Source organism: Rhinatrema bivittatum, chromosome 1 (genome assembly GCF_901001135.1).
Source record: "Rhinatrema bivittatum chromosome 1, aRhiBiv1.1, whole genome shotgun sequence".
Lineage (NCBI taxonomy): Eukaryota > Metazoa > Chordata > Amphibia > Gymnophiona > Rhinatrematidae > Rhinatrema > Rhinatrema bivittatum.
Genome location: NC_042615.1, coordinates 693,823,929 through 693,842,924, shown reverse-complemented (window position 1 = coordinate 693,842,924; position 18,996 = coordinate 693,823,929). Strand labels below are relative to the sequence as shown.

Below are 18,996 nucleotides of genomic sequence, written 5' to 3'. Positions count from 1 at the left end.
GAGGCACTAGGGACACTAGCATGTCCCTAGCCCCTCCTTAGCGGACATGGCGGCTTTCAGCGGGTCCAACAAAAAATGCTTAATTTTACCGGCATCAGCTCTCGAACCCACTGACAGCCACGGGTTCGGAAAACGGATGCCGGCAAAATTGAGCATCCGTTTTCCAACCCGCAGGCCGGCGGACAGCTGTTTTTTTTTTTTTGGGACCTCCGACTTAATATTGCTATGATATTAAGTCGGAGGGTGTACAGAAAAGCATTTTTTTCTGCTTTTCTGTAAACTTTCCTGGTGTTGTCCGTGATTGTATCCCACGGGGATAACTAATAGGCTCATCAACATGCATTTGCATGTGATGAGCACTATTAGTTTCGGGGGGTGGGGTTGGCCATGCATTTTCCACACGCTATTACTACCCCTTACAGAATAAGGGGTAATAATAGCGTGTGTAAAACGTACGGTCAAACAGGGGCTAAACAGTGCGCTCAGCTGAGCGCACCATTCTGTATCAGCCTGTAAGGAAGTTCCGCACTCGGATTCAGGACTACAAACATCTATGGATGTCCTGAATCTTACTATTTGGAAGACTTTGTTTCTGAAGAAATTGTGCCCTCAATATTGGTTACAACATTTGTTGTGAACTCAGAGACTTGATTATGAAATATTTTTTTCGTAATAGATTAATAGATTTTTGTAGTACATAAGAATATAAGAACATGCCATCCTGGGTCAGACCAAGGGTCCATCAAGCCCAGCATCCTGTTTCCAACAGTGGCCAATCCAGGCCATAAGAACCTGGCAAGTGCCCTGGCAAGTACCCAGGGTTAATATCTTTCCGGATGTCGCCAAAATAACTCAGAAAAGAAGGAAGAGATTTTTCCTTTTGAGACCTGGGGTTTTGTATCTTGGGGCCTTATTTTGGTTACATTTTCCTTGAAAGTGTGTGGCCAAATTACAAGGTGTTAAATATATATTTTTTGACCCCCAAGAATTGATCACCTTGATTTCCTAATGTAAATTGCTCAATGCATCACTGAGTTCTTCTTCCAGGTCCATATGCTTCTCCTAAAGATTGATACTCCAAGTATAAATTGAAGCTATGAACTGGTGCCAGGACAGGATGTTGTATTTCCTTTATATTCTAACTTACTTATATGTAAGCTCCCGGATGTAGGGGGCTAGTGGTAATCATTTGTCTTTTCTTTAAATATTGTTACCTAAAATGTTTGTTGTATTTCTTTACAAGAATTTTCTTGGTCTGTATTTGCAAAATCTATAAATAAAAATAAAAAAAATTAATAAAGATCATAACTGTTTAAATAAACCTTACTAAAAAAGATTCTAATTTAAGAAGTAGTTTCATCAGTGTTAAATCAGTTTGATTGAAAATAAACCACCGACATATAACACAGTTAAATTAAATGCTCTATACAGGAAAGTTTATATGTACCACAATTACAATTATTTTCTTTGGCAGACTGGCAGAATAAGATTTTTGTAAAATCATGAAAGGATTCATTCTTCCAATGTCCGTTTACATGTCTGGGCAGAGTCTTTAGTATTAATCCATCTGGTACAATCTTTCAAATCAAGATGCAACTAACCAAAAATGTGAAATCAAATACAATAAAATATATTTGATAGAATGAAAAAAATTAAAACAAGCTAAAAATGACAGTGGCTAACATAAAAAAGTCACTTTTTACAGAATAGTGTAATGCATACAAGGACTTAATAAAAAAAACATTTCCTTAAATATACATAATGCTGCAATATAACACAAAGCAAACGTTGCTTCAGCTATGACAAAGTAAGATTCTATTACAAATCTAAAAAAAATATAGCTTATGTACATTTTTCTGCATGGAAATTTATGAATGTTTCCATTTTAACTTGGTACAAAACATAGAAAAAATGTTGGCACATTATGTAGATACTGACATCATTGTCAGCAAAAGCAAGTCCATTTACCTGGCTAAATTCTGAGCCAACACAAAAGTGGAGTAGTCGTCCAAAGTCTTTAAAAGTTGTAAAGTGTATTTTCTTCCAATAAACACTATTTGTATCAAAGCACAAATTCAAACTTGGGAAATACATCCTGAAGTGCACAATGTTGGGAAATCAAAATAAAACTAGTAAGCAGTAAGTTTGATCTGAACACACAGATGGTCCTTACAATGGACAGAAGCTTCTAAGATTTGAGTTTCATTTTTTCTACACAAAGTTGTGATAAAATGAGATGTAGAAAAATACGTATTTGTGCTTTGAAAGCTTGTTAGCATATATTTCATATTTTAAAACTGGAATGAAAACAATCCCAAATGTAGTAGCTTTCTAACATATTTACAAGTTATACAATAATACTTTTTACATTATTTAATTAAAGAAAATCGGCACTGTTAAATATAAAGCAAGTGGACAAAAAGCATTTTAATCTTGTACCCGTTTAAAAAAAAATCCATGGGTTAATAGGCAAATACTTAGGAGGTAATTTTCAAAAGATTTTATGTGCATAAAAGGGCTTTTAAAAATTGCTGCTTTTATGCAGTCAATTCCATTGAAAATCCTTAGTGCAGTACAATGCTTAGACCTTGGACTGCAAAATTCAATTTAATAAAATCTTAAAATCTATTATTTCTGTTCATATAAACAATTTATTAAAAATGTTTGCTGAATAAACATTCTGGTCCTGATGGCTTTTATGCGATATCGTGGGCAGTACTGTAAGTCCCTTTCCCCCTTTCTGTAGCTGAAGGAGAGTAGGATCAGACTGCAGATCTAAATGTTCACCCTACAATATACATCTGAATATATTACTCTATGACCTACATTTATTAGGATAGAAAAATGCATTTATATTTCTTCTTTATAATGTAGTGGTGGCCCTGTGCCCATCTGGCAAAGATCTAACATTTCACTCTCGGCTGTTTGTCTGTTGTATAATGCTCCAGGATAAAATGTCCTAGATTTTACATACAATACCAAGAGTTTATCAATCCAATTTTCCACCATTCCTGAGGCTTTGGTCATCTATAATTTTTCTTCAGGATTTGCCCTCATCTTCTGTTTACAATTTTTTTTTTTTATGGTAGTGAGGGCTCACATATCAATATAAATTAATGCAAGGAATAACCAAGCAAATAAGTGCTGTTTAATAAACCCAGAGAAAAAGGATTATAATGCTAGATAATTAGCCCATTTTGTTGTTACAGCAATGAACAAATTACATGCATGGGCATAACAGCCGTTTTCAGTCTTTTCGAGGTTGTAGTAGTCAGTCAGTAGCTAAAGTACGCTGGTAATGAGGACTGAAAAGTAAAGGTAGGGCAAAAAAATATGCGAAGTGCCTTCTTTGCTACAGAATAATTGTTCCGAGAAGCAAATATTCATCCTGATTTCATCTTGCAGGAAAAAGAAAACCACAAACATGCTAAAGCATGGAACCTGTAAGAGAAACTACCATTTCCTTCTTGCCATGTGGTTGTGTTTGATCCATTTTCCAAGAAAAAAGTTGCTGATCCACTTCATACAGTATCTACCATGGTAAATCATTCACAGTGTGATTGGTAGGTCAGGAGGTGAATTTTCTCTCTTTTTTTTTTTTGTTTAGTTCATCTTGGATGGGAGCCTGAGACTCTTACACTTCATTTCATCTAACGCTTTCCAGTACTTGTAGTTATCTGACAAATGTTGCATCAGGGCAGGCAGATGTGCAAAGGCTAAGAATACAAGAAGAGAAACTTCTAAAAAATATGATACACTCCAGGACAAAGTTTCAAAAAATCAATTATCAATACATTTCTCCATCTTCTTGAAATTTCTTTAAAACTGAGTAATTAACCACAATTGATAACATACTAGCATAGCAATTTTCAAAAGTCCATTTACCCACCTTGGGGCCGATGCAAAAAAAGTGCGCTGAAAGCGGGCGCTGAGTGTTCAGCTCCCGCTTTCCTAACGCGCCGCCAGGCACCTCTCCTGGGGGTACAATGCGATATTTAAATTAGGGCTCACGTTGTCAAGGAGGTGCTAGGGGCGATTGCCTGAGAGAGGTCCACTGTCAGCGGCTGTCCACCGGTTAAGAAAACCGATGCTGAAGTCATCAGCGCCCGTTTTCCTAACCGGCACACATCCATGGGTTAGGAAAATGGACGCTGATAAATTCAGCGTCCATTTTCCGATCTTGACTGCTGGCACCCGTGTCTGACCTGCCCTAAGCTCCCTTCCCCCTGAGGGAGCTTAGGGGCAGGTCAGACTGAGTGAATAAATCAATATTAAAGTTCCGGGCACAGGGGGGGCGCTCTTCCGCTGGCGAACAAGATGGCCGCGTAACGTCTTTGCTCCGCTCCCGATGGCATAAGTTTCGCGGAGAACCCCGGTTTAAAGCACGCTACACCCCTCAAAGGAGTGCGATTAGATAGCTGACAGTCTCCAGACGCAGGCAGCTATGGCAGCGAAGAAAAAAGCTGTAGATCTTAAGCACTTTCAATTCAGCAAACTTCCCCCGGATCTCGGTGATGATCACGAGGTAGGTCCGGCGCAGGCCGTGGACACCGCGGGCCCAGCACTGACGCAGGCACCCGACTCCCCGACGGAAAAGACCGCGGAATGGGCCGAGACAACCGCCCAACTCAAAAATGATATCAGGGGGTGGTTTATTGAATTTAGGGCCGACTTAAAAGCTCATAAACAAGAGCTTATGGCCTCTATGGCAGACATTCGCGAAGATATTGCAGGCCTGGGCATTAGAGTGGATGAGCTCGAGACCCGCGTGGATGCTCACGGGACTTCCATGAATACTCTTATTACCCAGCAGAATGCTATGGAAACTGATATTGGCTCCATTCAGGAAAAATTGGAGGACTTAGAAAATCGCTCCAGGCGCTGTAATATTAGAATTCGGGGGGTTCCGGAGACGCCTGAATATGGAGATTCTATGAAGACAGCCAGCGCTATCTGCACTTATATTCTCAAGCATTGCCCGGACTCTGAAGGTCAGCCGGCGGAACTTTTAACCGTACCCGTACGGTTAGAGAGAGCGCACAGGGCTCTTGGCCCCCGCACAGACACCAGACCGCGGGATATTGTTATATGCTGTCATAGCTTTTTGCTCAAATCTAAAATCATGGAAATTGCGAGCAAACGGAATACATGGTCTTGGGAAGGCCACTCTCTGTCGCTTTTTCAAGATCTGGCACCCTCGACTCTGCGCAAAAGATTTGAACTGAAGGAAATTACTGCGTATTTAAGGGCTGAGAACATTCGCTACCGATGGACCTTTCCATTTGGGCTTCAATTTATACTCAATGGGGTGACGTCTCGGATTAAAACACCTGCGGAAGCTCTAGGGGCCCTTAATAAGGCTGGCTACCGACCCAATATTGAAGCACCGAAAAAGACTACTCGTCATACGAAATTGGATGATCATCCAAAATGGCGCAGAGTCGGAAAAGGAGGCAGTAGATTGCGCCGCCATTCTGAGGATTCACGTGCTGCGTTATCTGACCAAGGCTGATTTTCTTATCCTGCTCAGCGAGATTGTCGACAGACGCAGGGGACTCACTGCTCACTGCTCAAGCATTACTTTCTTCTGCTGTGTTACAAGGCTTTCTTCCTGCAGACATGCACCGTGGATTCTTCCTGTGGCCCACGGGAGCTTACCGGGACTTCATTATGCTGCAAGCTGTTTCTGGACGCCTTTCTGAGGGGGTGTTGAAAGGGGTTCTTTGTTGTGTGTTTTACTACGTACAGGGAGGGGGGCGGGAGAATGCGGGCCATGCTGGTGGAGAGTGACTCCCCGGAGTGGTGTTTTTTCACTCACGGGAACCAGTGGGTGATGTTATGGTTGGGGAAGGGTGGGGGTTTATTCTATCCAGGGGACTCGAGAGTTCGCATTGTCTGGTATAGTATGATTCTTGTTGTGTTGAAAGGCACCTACTATTCTGTCCATTATGGCTACACTGCCTAGGGGAACGGATCTTGGTGAGTGTGTCATGTCCCTTAACGTAAAAGGCCTTAATCACTATCGTAAGAGGTTTTTATTGTATCAGGACTTACGATCCCATCATGTCTCTATTGCACTACTTCAGGAGACACATTTGAAAAAGAGGCATGAGAGAGTATTGTCCTCTCCCTTTTATCCTCATCAATACCTTGCAGCTAGTACAAAAGGTTCAAAATATACGGGAGTGGGTATCCTAATTGCTCGAGACCTTGTTCATGAAGTGTTACAGGTTGTTCGGGATCCTGGGGGACGATATGTGCTGCTTAAGCTCCGAGTGGGTCAGCAGGTGATTACATTACTTAGCATTTACGCCCCTAACACGGGACAGGATGTTTTCTTCACGGACATAGATGAAGTGTTGACTAAATATGCGGAAGGGGCAATCATTCTGGGGGGAGATTTTAATGTGACTCACAGTCCTTCTTTAGATAACTCCACACGCACCTCCACAGCTCCCAAAAAGGTGCGGGCACAATTATCTTCTTTGATATCTCATTGGCAACTGGGTGACACCTGGCGGCAGAGAAACCCTCATTCTCGGTGTTATAGTTATTTCTCACCTGCCCATCAACTTTACTCCAGACTGGATTATTTTCTGGTGGATAAGCAAACGCAAAACTGGGTGACTGATGCTGGCCTCGAGCCCATCGTGTGGTCTGACCACGCCCCGGTTTGGATACGGTTACACCTTCATAATAGAGACCCGGGGTTGAAATTTTGGCGATTAAATGAAGGTCTTAAGGATCCCGCCTTTGTGACTCAACTAGGTGAGCAGCTTACTGCATATTTTCAACTACATCAGGCTGATAGTACACCTCTTCCAACAATATGGGATTGTTCCAAGGCGGTGGCCCGGGGTCTCCTTATCTCCCGAGCGTCCTTTTGCAAAAAAGAGAAGGAGAAACAGAGACAAATCCTGACTGCTGAGCTAGCTTGTCTCTCTCAGCGGCATATGCTAAAGCAATGCCCGTTGACTCTTACAAAAATGACTAGCATTCGTGATGCCATTAAGGCGCTTGATGCAGATAAGCTTGCTTTTCAATTGGATGTAGTTAAGCAGCAATATTTTGAGGAGGGTAACAAGGCGGGCCGTCTTCTAGCCCGCCGATTAAAGGCAGTTTTCCTCCAAAATAACATTATTAAAATAAAGGATAAGGGGGGTCCCTTCATTACGTCCTCGGAAGGAATCCGAAAATGCTTCACTGAGTTCTATGGTCAGCTGTATAGCGCAGATAAGTCTATAGTGGCTTCGGACATAGATCAGTACTTACAGGATTTGTCTCTACCCTCGCTTACGGCCCCACAACAGGAATATCTAGATGCCCCTATATCACTTGAGGAAGTTCAACGGGCAATCAAAGCCCTGAAGCCGGGAAAGGCCCCGGGCCTCGATGGGCTGACGGGGAGCTATTATAAAAAACTTTCTTCTGTGGTGGCGGAGCCCCTTCTGGAGATGTTTAATTCTTTGCGCACTACTGCCTCGATAGCGACTAATGCTAATGTCGCCGGTATTACGGTTCTGGCCAAACCGGGAAGGGACCCTATCCATTGTGGGTCGTATCGCCCAATCTCACTGATAAATTTAGATTTAAAAATTTTAGCCCGGATTCTGGCGGAACGGCTTAAGGGCATTCTTCCCTCTCTTGTACATAATGATCAAGTAGGATTTGTTCCCTCACGTATGGCAAGTGATAATATTCGCAAGGTCATAGATTTAATCGATTGGGTACATCATAATAAGTTACCGGCTGCTTTACTGGCTATCGACGCAGAAAAAGCCTTTGACCTAGTGCATTGGCCCTTTCTCTTTCGAGTATTGGATACTATGCACTTTGGTGAATCTTTCCAACTGTGGATAAAGAAATTGTATGAGAATCCTCAAGCAAGGGTTAAAGTTAATGGGGGATATGGCCCAGTCCTTGATATACAGAGAGGGGCTCGGCAGGGTTGCCCGCTGTCACCTATGCTTTTTGCTCTTTTTCTGGAGCCTTTTGCCTTGACAGTTCGAAAGTCCGCCTTGATTACAGGAGTCCAACTGGATGATTTACATTTCAAGCTGTCCCTTTTTGCGGACGACATCCTCTTCACCTTAACTAATCCTGCACTTTCTCTGAAGGGGGTCTCGGATGCCTTGGAACAGTTTCACAGAGTGTCGGGCTTCACGGTTAACCTAGAGAAGTCAGAACTCTTGAATCTTACTTTATCTCAACAGGAAGTAGTGGCCATCAAACAACAATTCCCCTTCAGGTGGGCAAGTGTCTCCCTTAAATACTTGGGGGTTCAGATTGGCCCATATACGTCCCAATTACACTCACTTAATTATACTTCTTTATGGAAAAAGATTGATAGGGATATGTTGACTTGGTACAGGGATTCCCATTCCTGGCTGGGTAGGCTGGCTATAGTTAAAATGGTTATCCTCCCTCGCCTGCTCTATTTTTTTTCCACTATCCCTATTTTTATACCCTCACTTCTATTAAAGAAGTGGCAGGCCAAAATTTATGGCTTCATTTGGCGGAAACGTCCGCCTCGGGTGGCACGCTCAGTTTTATTTTTACCCAAACGAGCAGGGGGATTGGGGGCTCCGAACCTCCTGTGGTACTATGCTGCAGCACAGCTTCGCTTCTTGGTAGATATCTACAATACAATGGATGTGAAGCAATGGGCACAATTGGAACAGAGACAGGTAGGGTCTATGCCGATTCAGGCGTTAGCTTGGCAGCCTCGATCCACCTGGCTTCCCTTACACCATGTACCCCCAGCCTTACATACTACTTTAAGGGTTTGGACGGCCTGGAAGTCTAAGCTTGTGGGTAATAAGGCATATTTCCAATCCTCACGCCTATTCCATAATAATCTTTTCCCTGGCGGCAGGAATAATCCTCACCTAGCGGCCTGGGAACAGCATGGGCTTACTACTTTTGGCCAGGTTATGCTGGGAGGTACCATGCGCACTTTGGCAGCTATATCTCCCTCAGGGTCTATTGACTCCGGGCAAGTACTGGCATATGCGCAGGTTCGCCATTTTCTATGCTCATTGATCTCGACTAACCAGATTCATCCCTCTAAAACGCTTTTTGAGTCGTTTTGCGAACATTCGGATAAAATGAAGGGCATTCTCTCAAAAATCTACAAGCTATTGAATAATCATTCTCCTTACGAGGCGACCCACATTCAAGCCTGGCATAGGGACCTGGGGGAAATTCTATCTAAAGATGACTGGGATCTCGTTTTTCTACAATTGTCCAAGGTATCCATTGCAGCCTCCATCCAAGAGCATTGCTATAAGGTGCTATATAGATGGCATTTGACCCCCGATAAATTGCATAGAATGATACCTACCATCTCTAACTTGTGTTGGCGGGGATGTGGACACATTGCTACCTATATTCATGTGTGGTGGCACTGTCCGAAGGTTACTTCCTTCTGGCACGAGCTTTTTGAGTGGCTAGAGGTAGTCGTACCGGACTTTAGAGTCCCGAGCGTTCTCAATGTATTGTTGCATGTTCCCTCTGACAACTACACGAAATATACTAATTCATTTCTTAGTCAAGTGTACATAGCTGCCAGGACTGAATTGGCTGTTGCCTGGAAATTACCCGACACACCGACCAGGGCAGTTGTGCTTCATAGGTTGCACAGACAGTACCACTTATCCCATCTTACCGCTGTTAAACATGACAAAATGAAATCCTTTCAGATGGTATGGAGGCCACTGATGCAATGGCTACAAGCTCAGTACTCAAGTTTGTAGGGGATGCATACCTAGTTCATTATATTTTTGGGTACATTCACACATCCATACGAATGCTTCTCTGTGATTTGGGCAGGTGGTGTTAGGGTTCATAGATGACACATGGACACAGGGATCGATTATATATTAGTAAGGTTTATTGGTGCCCAGATGGACATCATTTAGAGCACTGTGTTTCACGGAGTAACCTGGATTGGGAAAGGGGGGGGAGGGGAGGGGTTTGGGATATGGTTTTGAAGGTACATATGGTGGCTTTTGATTTGTTCATGACTGCTCTTAAGTATACTCCACCGAATGTTTTGGAACATATTTGACTTGTGAATGTTATACTCTTGGTTTTATTCCTGGTATTGTTATTTGGTTACATTTTGTATATGTACCATAAGTTTAATAAAATTTTAAATTGCAAAAAAAAAATAAAAATAAATAAAGTTCCGGGCACTTAATATTAATTTATTCACCCCTTCACTTATTGCCGATTGGTCCGTTCACTGTCACATGTCAGTGAAAAGGACCAATGGGCAATAAGCGAAGGAGTTAATAAATTAGGGCCAGATATTTGTACCTACGCATGGGCGTAGATTTGTGCGCGCAACTCGGCGCTCACAAATCTACGCCCGATTTTATAACATGCACGCACAGCGAAATCGGAGCAGCCTTGGAGGGAACTTTCCTTCCGGCCCCCCCCCCCCCCAACCTTCCCCTCCCTTCCCTTATCTAACCTGCCCTCCAGTCCTACCTAAATCCCCCCCCCCACCTTTATTTTTTTTTATTTACGCCTGCCTCTGGGCAGACGTAGGTTGCGCAAGCCGGCTGAGTGCTGGCGCGCGATACCCGGGCCCAGCGGCAGAGGACAGGCCTCTGGCCACGCCCTCACCCCGCCCATTTTTTCAAGCCCCGGGACTTACACGCGTCCTGGGGCTTGTGCTCGTCGCCGGGCCTATGCAAAATAGGCTCGGCGCGTGCAGGAGCAGGTTTTCGGGGTTACGCGCGTAATATAATATACACCCTATTTTTTCCTCCCTGCCTGTTGTATTTAATGACTCTCCTGTTAACTATATATCATAACAATTGTTCCATGTAAACGTTACTGTTTCTTGTAAACCGCTACGATGTGCAAACGGTTATCGGTATATAAAAGCTCTTAAATAAATAAATAATAGAACAGTAAAATATGTTGCAATAACATTCTGGAACCTGGATTTTATCCTAAAATATCATCCCGGGTGACAGGAATGCTTACCCACACAATGCAGGAACACTAAGAAGCCTCCTAGCTTATCCTAATCTAAGGCTAAAAGTATTTGTGAAAATCGCTTTGAAAATTGTCCTCCAAATGTTTATCAAGTTTATGACAATGATGTTTAAGTCTTCCTGATCTTCCAATTCTTCTGAGATTAGAAATTCACTGTACAAACTGAAGTATGGGAATGTGCATCTGTGTCTTACGCCCCTCTTTATTTACACATTGCTAATATTTCCTGCTGATGTTGATTATAGCTGTTTGATTCTAATATGCTCTCATGTTTAGGCAGACTAGCTCTGCATATTATTTGTACTAAATTGCTATGATTTATGAAATTGCAGAGCTACTACTGGTAATCTGCAGTCTATCATTAAACTCTGCCACTGTACCTGAGGATTAGAGGGTAACAAATACAGCACCAATTTTTTTTTAGAAAGGCAAGATAGTTGAGCAGATATGTAAACGATGTGCAGTTCATGCAGAAACAATCTTAAAAGTGAGATCATGGGCTACAGAGAATCACAAGACCAGCACCAGCTAGCTTCAGCTGGCATCCTTGGGATTTGCTAGGTTATGGTAAGGTGTGATAGGTCGAGCTGCATCTATTGCCCATTTAAACTGTCAATGTTTTCTGCAAATATGTGTAACAGAAAGCAACATTACTAACTACATATTTGATTGACAATATAGTCTTTTACGTGCACATTGATCATTTGAGCTTCGTGATACTGTGAATGCAGTGTCACTACCAAGCTGAAAGTTAGTAGTTTGCTCTAGCCTGGTGACCATCAGAAAACTTTACCCCAGTCCCAATACTTGTCAGTGCTGCTCTCTTTTATTCTGACTCTACATTAACAAAACTTACTTAGATAAATAAAATATTCCATAAAAGTTAAAAAAAACAAAACATCACTAGATCCAAATTGTTTAAAGATGGAACTTCTTACCATCCCAGGCATCAAACATGTCCATTATAAAATAGTCGATGAATGATATTTGAGATTTTGGGATGCTGCAGGTGTTTCGGTCAAACACTGGCATGACAACTGGCAAACCCTGTCTTTTCTCTTCATCGGTCTATAGAAAATGAGATTTCTATTATTAGCCTTTAAATTAAGAATTCTGGACTGTATTAAAAGGGAAGCAACAAGGTCACAGCTACAATGATGTGCTTGAATTTTTTCCTCACTGCAGGAGTACAGGTAAAAAAAAAATTGCAGCAAAACTGATAAAGGTATGTTCTGTTAATGCTGTAATGAAGTAACATATATCCTGGTTTTACTAACAAAGTTCCACGTTCTGTTAATGCTGTAATGAAGTAACATATATCCTGGTTTTACTAACAAAGTTCCACGTTCTGTTAATGCTGTAATGAAGTAACATACATCCTGGTTTTACTAACAAAGTTCCACGTTCTGTTAATGCTATAATGAAGTAACATATATCCTGGTTTTACTAACAAAGTTCCACGTTCTGTTAATGCTGTAATGAAGTAACATATATCCTAGTTTTACTACCAAAGTTCCACGTTCTGTTAATGCTGTAATGAAGTAACATACATCCTGGTTTTACTAACAAAGTTCCACGTTCTGTTAATGCTGTAATGAAGTAACATATATCCTGGTTTTACTAACAAAGTATTAATACAAGAGCTACTGTTTTTCCATCCAATGTACTCACTTACCAAAAAAAGGAAAAACCCAAATACAACTATATTCTAAGTGCTCACATTCCCCACAAAGGGGCGGATTTTAAGAGCCCTGCTCGCCTAAATCCGCCCAAATCCGGGCGGATTTAGGCGAGCAGGGCCCTGCGCGCCGGTGAGCCTATATTACATAGGCTCACTGGCGCGCGCAGACCCCGGGACTCGCGTAAGTCCCGGGGTTCTCCGAGGGGGGCGTGTCGGGGGCGTGTCGGGGGCATGCCCGGTCGTCGCAGCGTTTAGGGGGCGTGCCGGCAGCGTTTTGGGGGCGGGTCCGGGGAGTGGTTACGGCCCGGGGCGGTCCGGGGGCGTGGCCGCGCCCTCCGTACCGGCCCCCAGGTTGCGTCCCGCCGTGCAACCGGCCCGCTGGCGCGCGGGGATTTACGCCTCCCTCTGGGAGGCGTAAATCCCCCGACAAAGGTAAGGGGGGGGGTTTAGACAGGGCCGGGCGGGTGGGTTAGGTAGGGGAAGGGAGGGGAAGGTGAGGGGAGGGGAGGGCGTTAGAGGATTCCCTCCAAGGCCGCTCCGATTTTGGAGCGGCCTTGGAGGGAACGGGGGTAGGCTGCGCGGCTCGGCGCGCGCCGGCTATACGTAATTGATAGCCTTGCGCGCGCCGATCCAGGATTTTAGCGGATACGCGCGGCTCCACGCGTATCTACTAAAATCCCGCATACTTTTGTTGGCGCCTGGAGCGCCAACAAAAGTACGCCAACGCGCCTTGTTTGAAAATCTACCCCAAAGTGTATAAATTTTTAGTAAATTGACAGTATCGGCAAGCCTGGCGAAGCACACCCCTAGTTGTTTAAAGGGAGCCGTCCGGACTTCTCATCATTTACGGTCAAACTAGGTTTTTACCAAATTTCTTACTAATGTTCAAGTTTTTTTTATATTTTTTATATATTCAGTTTTTATATGTTGCATTTTTTAAGGCATTTTTCATTTTGAATATCCCATGGACAAGAAGAGTTGGCTTGACACCCGGCCGATGTTTCGCTTCTGCTTCTTCAGGAGAGTTATACAATCTAAACTCTCCCGCCAATTTTTAAAGGGACTCTGCTTCTTCGGGAACATTACATATACAATTCTTGCCTGCCAACATTTCTTAAAAGCGGTTTTTTCTCATAGTCATTTACTGCCCATATCCTTCATCCTGGACAGTCCTCGTCTCGACTCGCTTCCAGACTCGTTTGTCTCGACGCCATTTTGATTACTGGCAGCCGACGGCCCTTTGCCCTTACTATGTCACAGGGGCTACCGCCGCCATTGGTCGACCCCAGTGACATAGTGAGGGCAAAGGGCCGTCGGCGCCATTTTGACTACTGGCAGCAGACAGCCCAAGTCCAGGAGATCGCTCCCGGACCGCTCCTGAACCCCCGCTGGACCACCAGGGACTTTTGGCAGGTCTTGGGGGGTCAGGAGGGTGGGGGGTTGTAGTAAATTAATTTTGGAGGTCTTGGGGGGCGTCAGGAGGGTGGGGGTTTTTGTTAGATGTTTTACTTTTTTATTAAAGATTTGTCTGCGAGCCAGATGCAGCCATCAAAAGAGCCACATCTGGCTCGCGAGCCATAGGTTCCTGACCCCTGTTTTACAGCAATCAGTGACATGAAATAAATTGTTTTGCCTACTTTATGCTCCCTTCATGTTCAACACTAAGAAATCAACTCTACTAAGCTTTTCCCCAAATTGTTGTTTTACATCCAAAGATCAGATTCCAATGATCTTATAGCAGAATCAAAAGTACATATTTCTAATAGATGTATTGGTGCAGGAGAAAACTGGAATCTTTGTAGTACATGACATTCTGAGAATACATTGGTCTCTCCTGACACATCTGAAGAAGGGATCCATGTGGTGTCTCAAAAACTCAATCCTTAGGTTAATCTCACAATGGTCTAATGAGATACCAACATTTCCAAGTAATCCAGCAGATCAAAACAATTCCAGCACTCTGAACTCCTTAACAAAAACCATGGAAGGCCTAAGTATTTTGTTTTTTAGTGGCTACAACAGTATCAGAAAATGCAACATTAATCGCATTTAAGGAATTAGTCTTACAGAAGATAATAGGCATTACCTGTGCAAAATATTCCTCCGAGATCCTCCCAGCCCACTCAATACATAAATCTAAAGGACGACATGGATTTGCCACATCGGCACATTTAATCATCATGCGTTTGATGAGGATCCGGTTCTCTGGAGAGTTCTTAATGCTGGCTGTACATTCACAGTCACTACCCTCGCTCTGGAACACATGGAAGCAGCAAAGGTTGGCTGAAGAAGGAAATATATTACTAACACAACAGTCATAATTTATGCATACTACACATCCTACATATGGATGGTTCATTTAACTACTCATCTCCAGTCATACATTCCTGGAACAAAAGTATATGGAGAGCAATTTTCTGTTTCCTCATGGAGCTTGCAATCCCATGGTTACACTGCTAGCTCATTTCAAAGGCAAAAACCTTCATGGGGTTTCCCTTTGAAAATGTAGATAGGTAAGTGTACCCTCATATTTTATACCTGAGTGGAAGCATTGAAAACTAGATGCATGAATGTGTGCACAGTGATTTGAAAATGAAATGTCTGCTTGTACTTTCACTCTGACCAAAATCCACCCCTTTTTTCATTAGCCCCCCCCAATATGTGTATGGGGGGGCAACTTTTAAAATGCATTTTTATGCTAGTGCACCTGAATGTACCTGGATAAAAACTTTTGATTATTGCCGTTATGATGTATAGTCTTGATGATCCATGCTTTATTATGATACTATATCAACATTATTCTAACATGATAAATAAAGCACTATTTAAATAACAATCATTAGCAGAATAGTAATGAATTCTTTCATAATAAAGAAACACAGAGGCCACTGCAATAAGGTGCGTGCAGCAGAGTGCACAGTTTTACCCTTCGTTGTATCCACATTTTTGTTGCAAATGTTACTCTCAATGCAGCAAGTTTTGTGTACAAAAAAGGGGAGTGTAAAATGTATTTGCCTGAGCAATGTGATGTGCTTCTCTCTAAAATTACTCACAAAAATCACATATCATCAAACTACTACCTGGGCTGTGCAGCCATGGTCTTTACTAGAACTTTTGTTAGCTGAGAAGCTACAGCAAGGTGCTGCACATGGTTTGAGGCATTGCTGACTACGGGCTTGATTCACATGGAAGCCCATATTCAGCCTGTTTGTCTGGCTATGGGCGAGATTCATTAAGGCTTTTCTCTCATTTTGTGTCTATGGGAAAAACCCTTAGTGGACAATTTTCAAAGAAGCGCGCAGCTGTCCATGTGCGCATGGACAGCTGCGCACATTATAAAATACAATATCTGCACGCACATGTGCGGTGGATTTTAACATCCGCGAGCGCATGTGCGGGCGGATGGCCTCCTCCGTGCGCGCGGGAGGGAATTTTAAAAGCCCACGTGCGGCGACGCAATCGGGCCTCCCCCGTTCCCTCCCAGTCCGCTCCATTTAAGAAGCGGACTAGGAGGGAACGTTCCTATGCCTAACCCTACCCTTCCTACCTCTTTCCCTTTCCTCCCTGACCCCTACCCCCTACCTAACTCTTAAAATTTGTTTTTTTTTTTATTTCTTTCCTTGCTGCTCCTCTGGAGCAGCAGTAGATTCCGCGCGCCGGCCGGCTGCAGGTGCGCGCTTCCCCGGGACAGCATTGACTGGTGCTGTCCCGGCCTGCCCCTTCTGAGAGGCCCGGCACTTGTGTGCATATCGGTGGTTACGCGCATGGCCGGGCCCTTTAGAAAATACGAGACGGGTGCAGGGCCCAGCTACGTGCGTAACCACTGGTATTTGTGCATGCGGGCCTTTGAAAATTTGGCCTTTAGTGAATCAGGTACTAAGTTTGGTACTTAGCCAGACACACTAAGGTTTTTGAGATTTCTGCCACATTCATCAGCTCCTATTTATCCAGTTAAGTTTTTATCGAGATAAAGATTTAGCCGGATAAGTCTGAGGCATTCCAGAGGTGTTTCAGGACACTTAACCGGATAACTCCGATATTCAGAGTTATCCAGGTAAGTATGATTGTACCACAAGGCAGTCCTAACATATTATGGATAAACTTATCTGGATAACTGATTTATCTGGGTATATTTTATTTGTTTATTTATTTAACAGTTTTTTATACCGACCTTCATAGTAAATAACCATATCGGATCGGTTTACAGTTTAACAAAGGGAAAACTAGAGTAATAATTCAAGTAAACGGAAGATAACAATAGGTAGGAATAAGTCAAAGTTACAATCATCAGGGGGAGAGAACTTGGAAGCTTACAACAAGCTGGAAAGAAGAAAGGCCGGTAAAGTGTTGTTACCATAGAATGAACAAATTAAAAAAACTTAAACAGTGCTATAATCTGTTTAAGTTAAGTTTAAGTTAAGTTTAACCTGTATATGCAGCGGGTACAACTGCACTGCTGATATATCTCAAGTTATCCAAACACGTTTTTCTGGATAACTTAATCAGACTGCCCCCGAATGAATATCGACCTCTTAAGACTTTTCTCTGACTTTGAGCCTACAGAAAAATCGATCAGTGATTCGGGCCCTAATTTGATTAATGATGGATAAATTTAGTCTGAGTTTAGAAGAAGAATTTAGCAAACACATTGACCGATATCAAACTGTATTTTGCTTTTGACCAATGTTCTTTTTCTTACCATCTTGCCTCCAGTGTGCAGGTTCTTACTACAGCTGGGCATATGTTAGCATCATCACATATGAGTTATGAATGTGTTGGCAGTATCAGCCTGCCCTGTTACACTACTTGTAATTTAATAAGGTTCCACTGTAACACTTGTGATTTCAAAAACTGTGCACAAGATGAACTAGTGTTTGTAGTGCTAAATACCCAGACTATCACTTTTATTGTTCTCTATGTATACACTGTATATGAGAAGCATTGACATCTGCCCTGGTGATCAGAGCACACTAGAAGCCGATTCTCATTTTGGGGCAAATGTACTAAAGGACAGGCTTTGCACTTGGCTCATAGTTTCAGCAGCACCGTTTTGTATTTAGCATCCTGGGCAGCAGCAGGAGAGAAATAGTCTCTTTCTTGCCGCTGATGATTAGGATTTCTTACCTTTGAAGATAATAAGGTGGGTTGCAGGCTGCAAAGTCCTACATGACTTCTCTGAGGTCCATTGGCCCACATCTTTTCAGTAGGTGGTGGGCAGGATGGCTGATGCCCTAAACCTTACTCATGAGTCGGGCCTTGCAGCCCATGCCTTTTCTGGGTGGATGGTTAGATTTCAGAGGGACCCCATTGTCTCTGCCTCTTCCGCATGGGGGCTCGATGGCCCAAGTCACTTTGGGAAGTGGGGTGTCAAAAGCTCAAGAGTCTTCTGGGGCTTGGGGCTAGAGAGGTCATCAGCTAGGATGCCTGATCACATTCTAGAAGGAGCGGGGTTTTTCCAGGGGCTAACCAACCCTTTCACTTTGGGTCACTTGGCACAGGAAGAGTTGAAGTGCATCCTGAAGCCTTTGATACCATAGCTGCATTATCTTTAACGCGGTCATAGTAAGATTAAATGATTTCTTTGCTTCGGTGTTTACTGAAGAGGATGTTGGGGAGGTACCCGTAATGGAGAAGGTTTTCATGGGTAATGATTCAGATGGACTGAATCAAATCACGGTGAACCTAGAAGATGTGGTAGGCCTGATTGACAAACTGAAGAGTAGTAAATCACCTGGACCGGATGGTATACACCCCAGAGTTCTGAAGGAACTAAAAAATGAAATTTCAGACCTATTAGTAAAAATTTGTAACTTATCATTAAAATCATCCATTGTACCTGAAGACTGGAGGATAGCAAATGTAACCCCAATATTTAAAAAGGGTTCCAGGGGCGATCCGGGAAACTACAGACCGGTTAGCCTGACTTCAGTGCCAGGAAAATAGTGGAAAGTGTTCTAAACATCAAAATCACAGAACATATAGAAAGATATGGTTTAATGGAACAAAGTCAGCATGGCTTTACCCAAGGCAAGTCTTGCCTCACAAATCTGCTTCACTTTTTTGAAGGAGTTAATAAACATGTGGATAAAGGTGAACCGGTAGATATAGTATACTTGGATTTTCAGAAGGCGTTTGACAAAGTTCCTCATGAGAGGCTTCTAGGAAAAGTAAAAAGTCATGGGATAGGTGGCGATGTCCTTTCGTGGATTGCAAACTGGCTAAAAGACAGGAAACAGAGAGTAGGATTAAATGGGCAATTTTCTCAGTGGAAGGGAGTGGACAGTGGAGTGCCTCAGGGATCTGTA

The 18,996-nt window shown here is 43.0% G+C and overlaps 1 protein-coding gene across 2 annotated transcripts in view; it reads right to left on the bottom strand.

Annotated features, from left to right (window-relative positions):
- Window positions 1-3,554: 3,554 nt before the first annotated feature.
- PDE8B (phosphodiesterase 8B) overlaps window positions 3,555-18,996 on the bottom strand; it is a 382,442-nt gene continuing 367,000 nt past the window's right edge. For both annotated transcript variants that reach the window (XM_029575379.1, XM_029575388.1), the window contains 3 exons: window positions 14,778-14,945; window positions 11,949-12,078; window positions 3,555-3,716 (listed from right to left, as the gene is read on the bottom strand). In XM_029575379.1, the coding sequence (XP_029431239.1) occupies window positions 3,604-3,716; window positions 11,949-12,078; window positions 14,778-14,945 (411 nt within the window). In that variant the 3' untranslated portion in view covers window positions 3,555-3,603. The remainder of the gene's footprint in view (window positions 3,717-11,948; window positions 12,079-14,777; window positions 14,946-18,996) is intronic.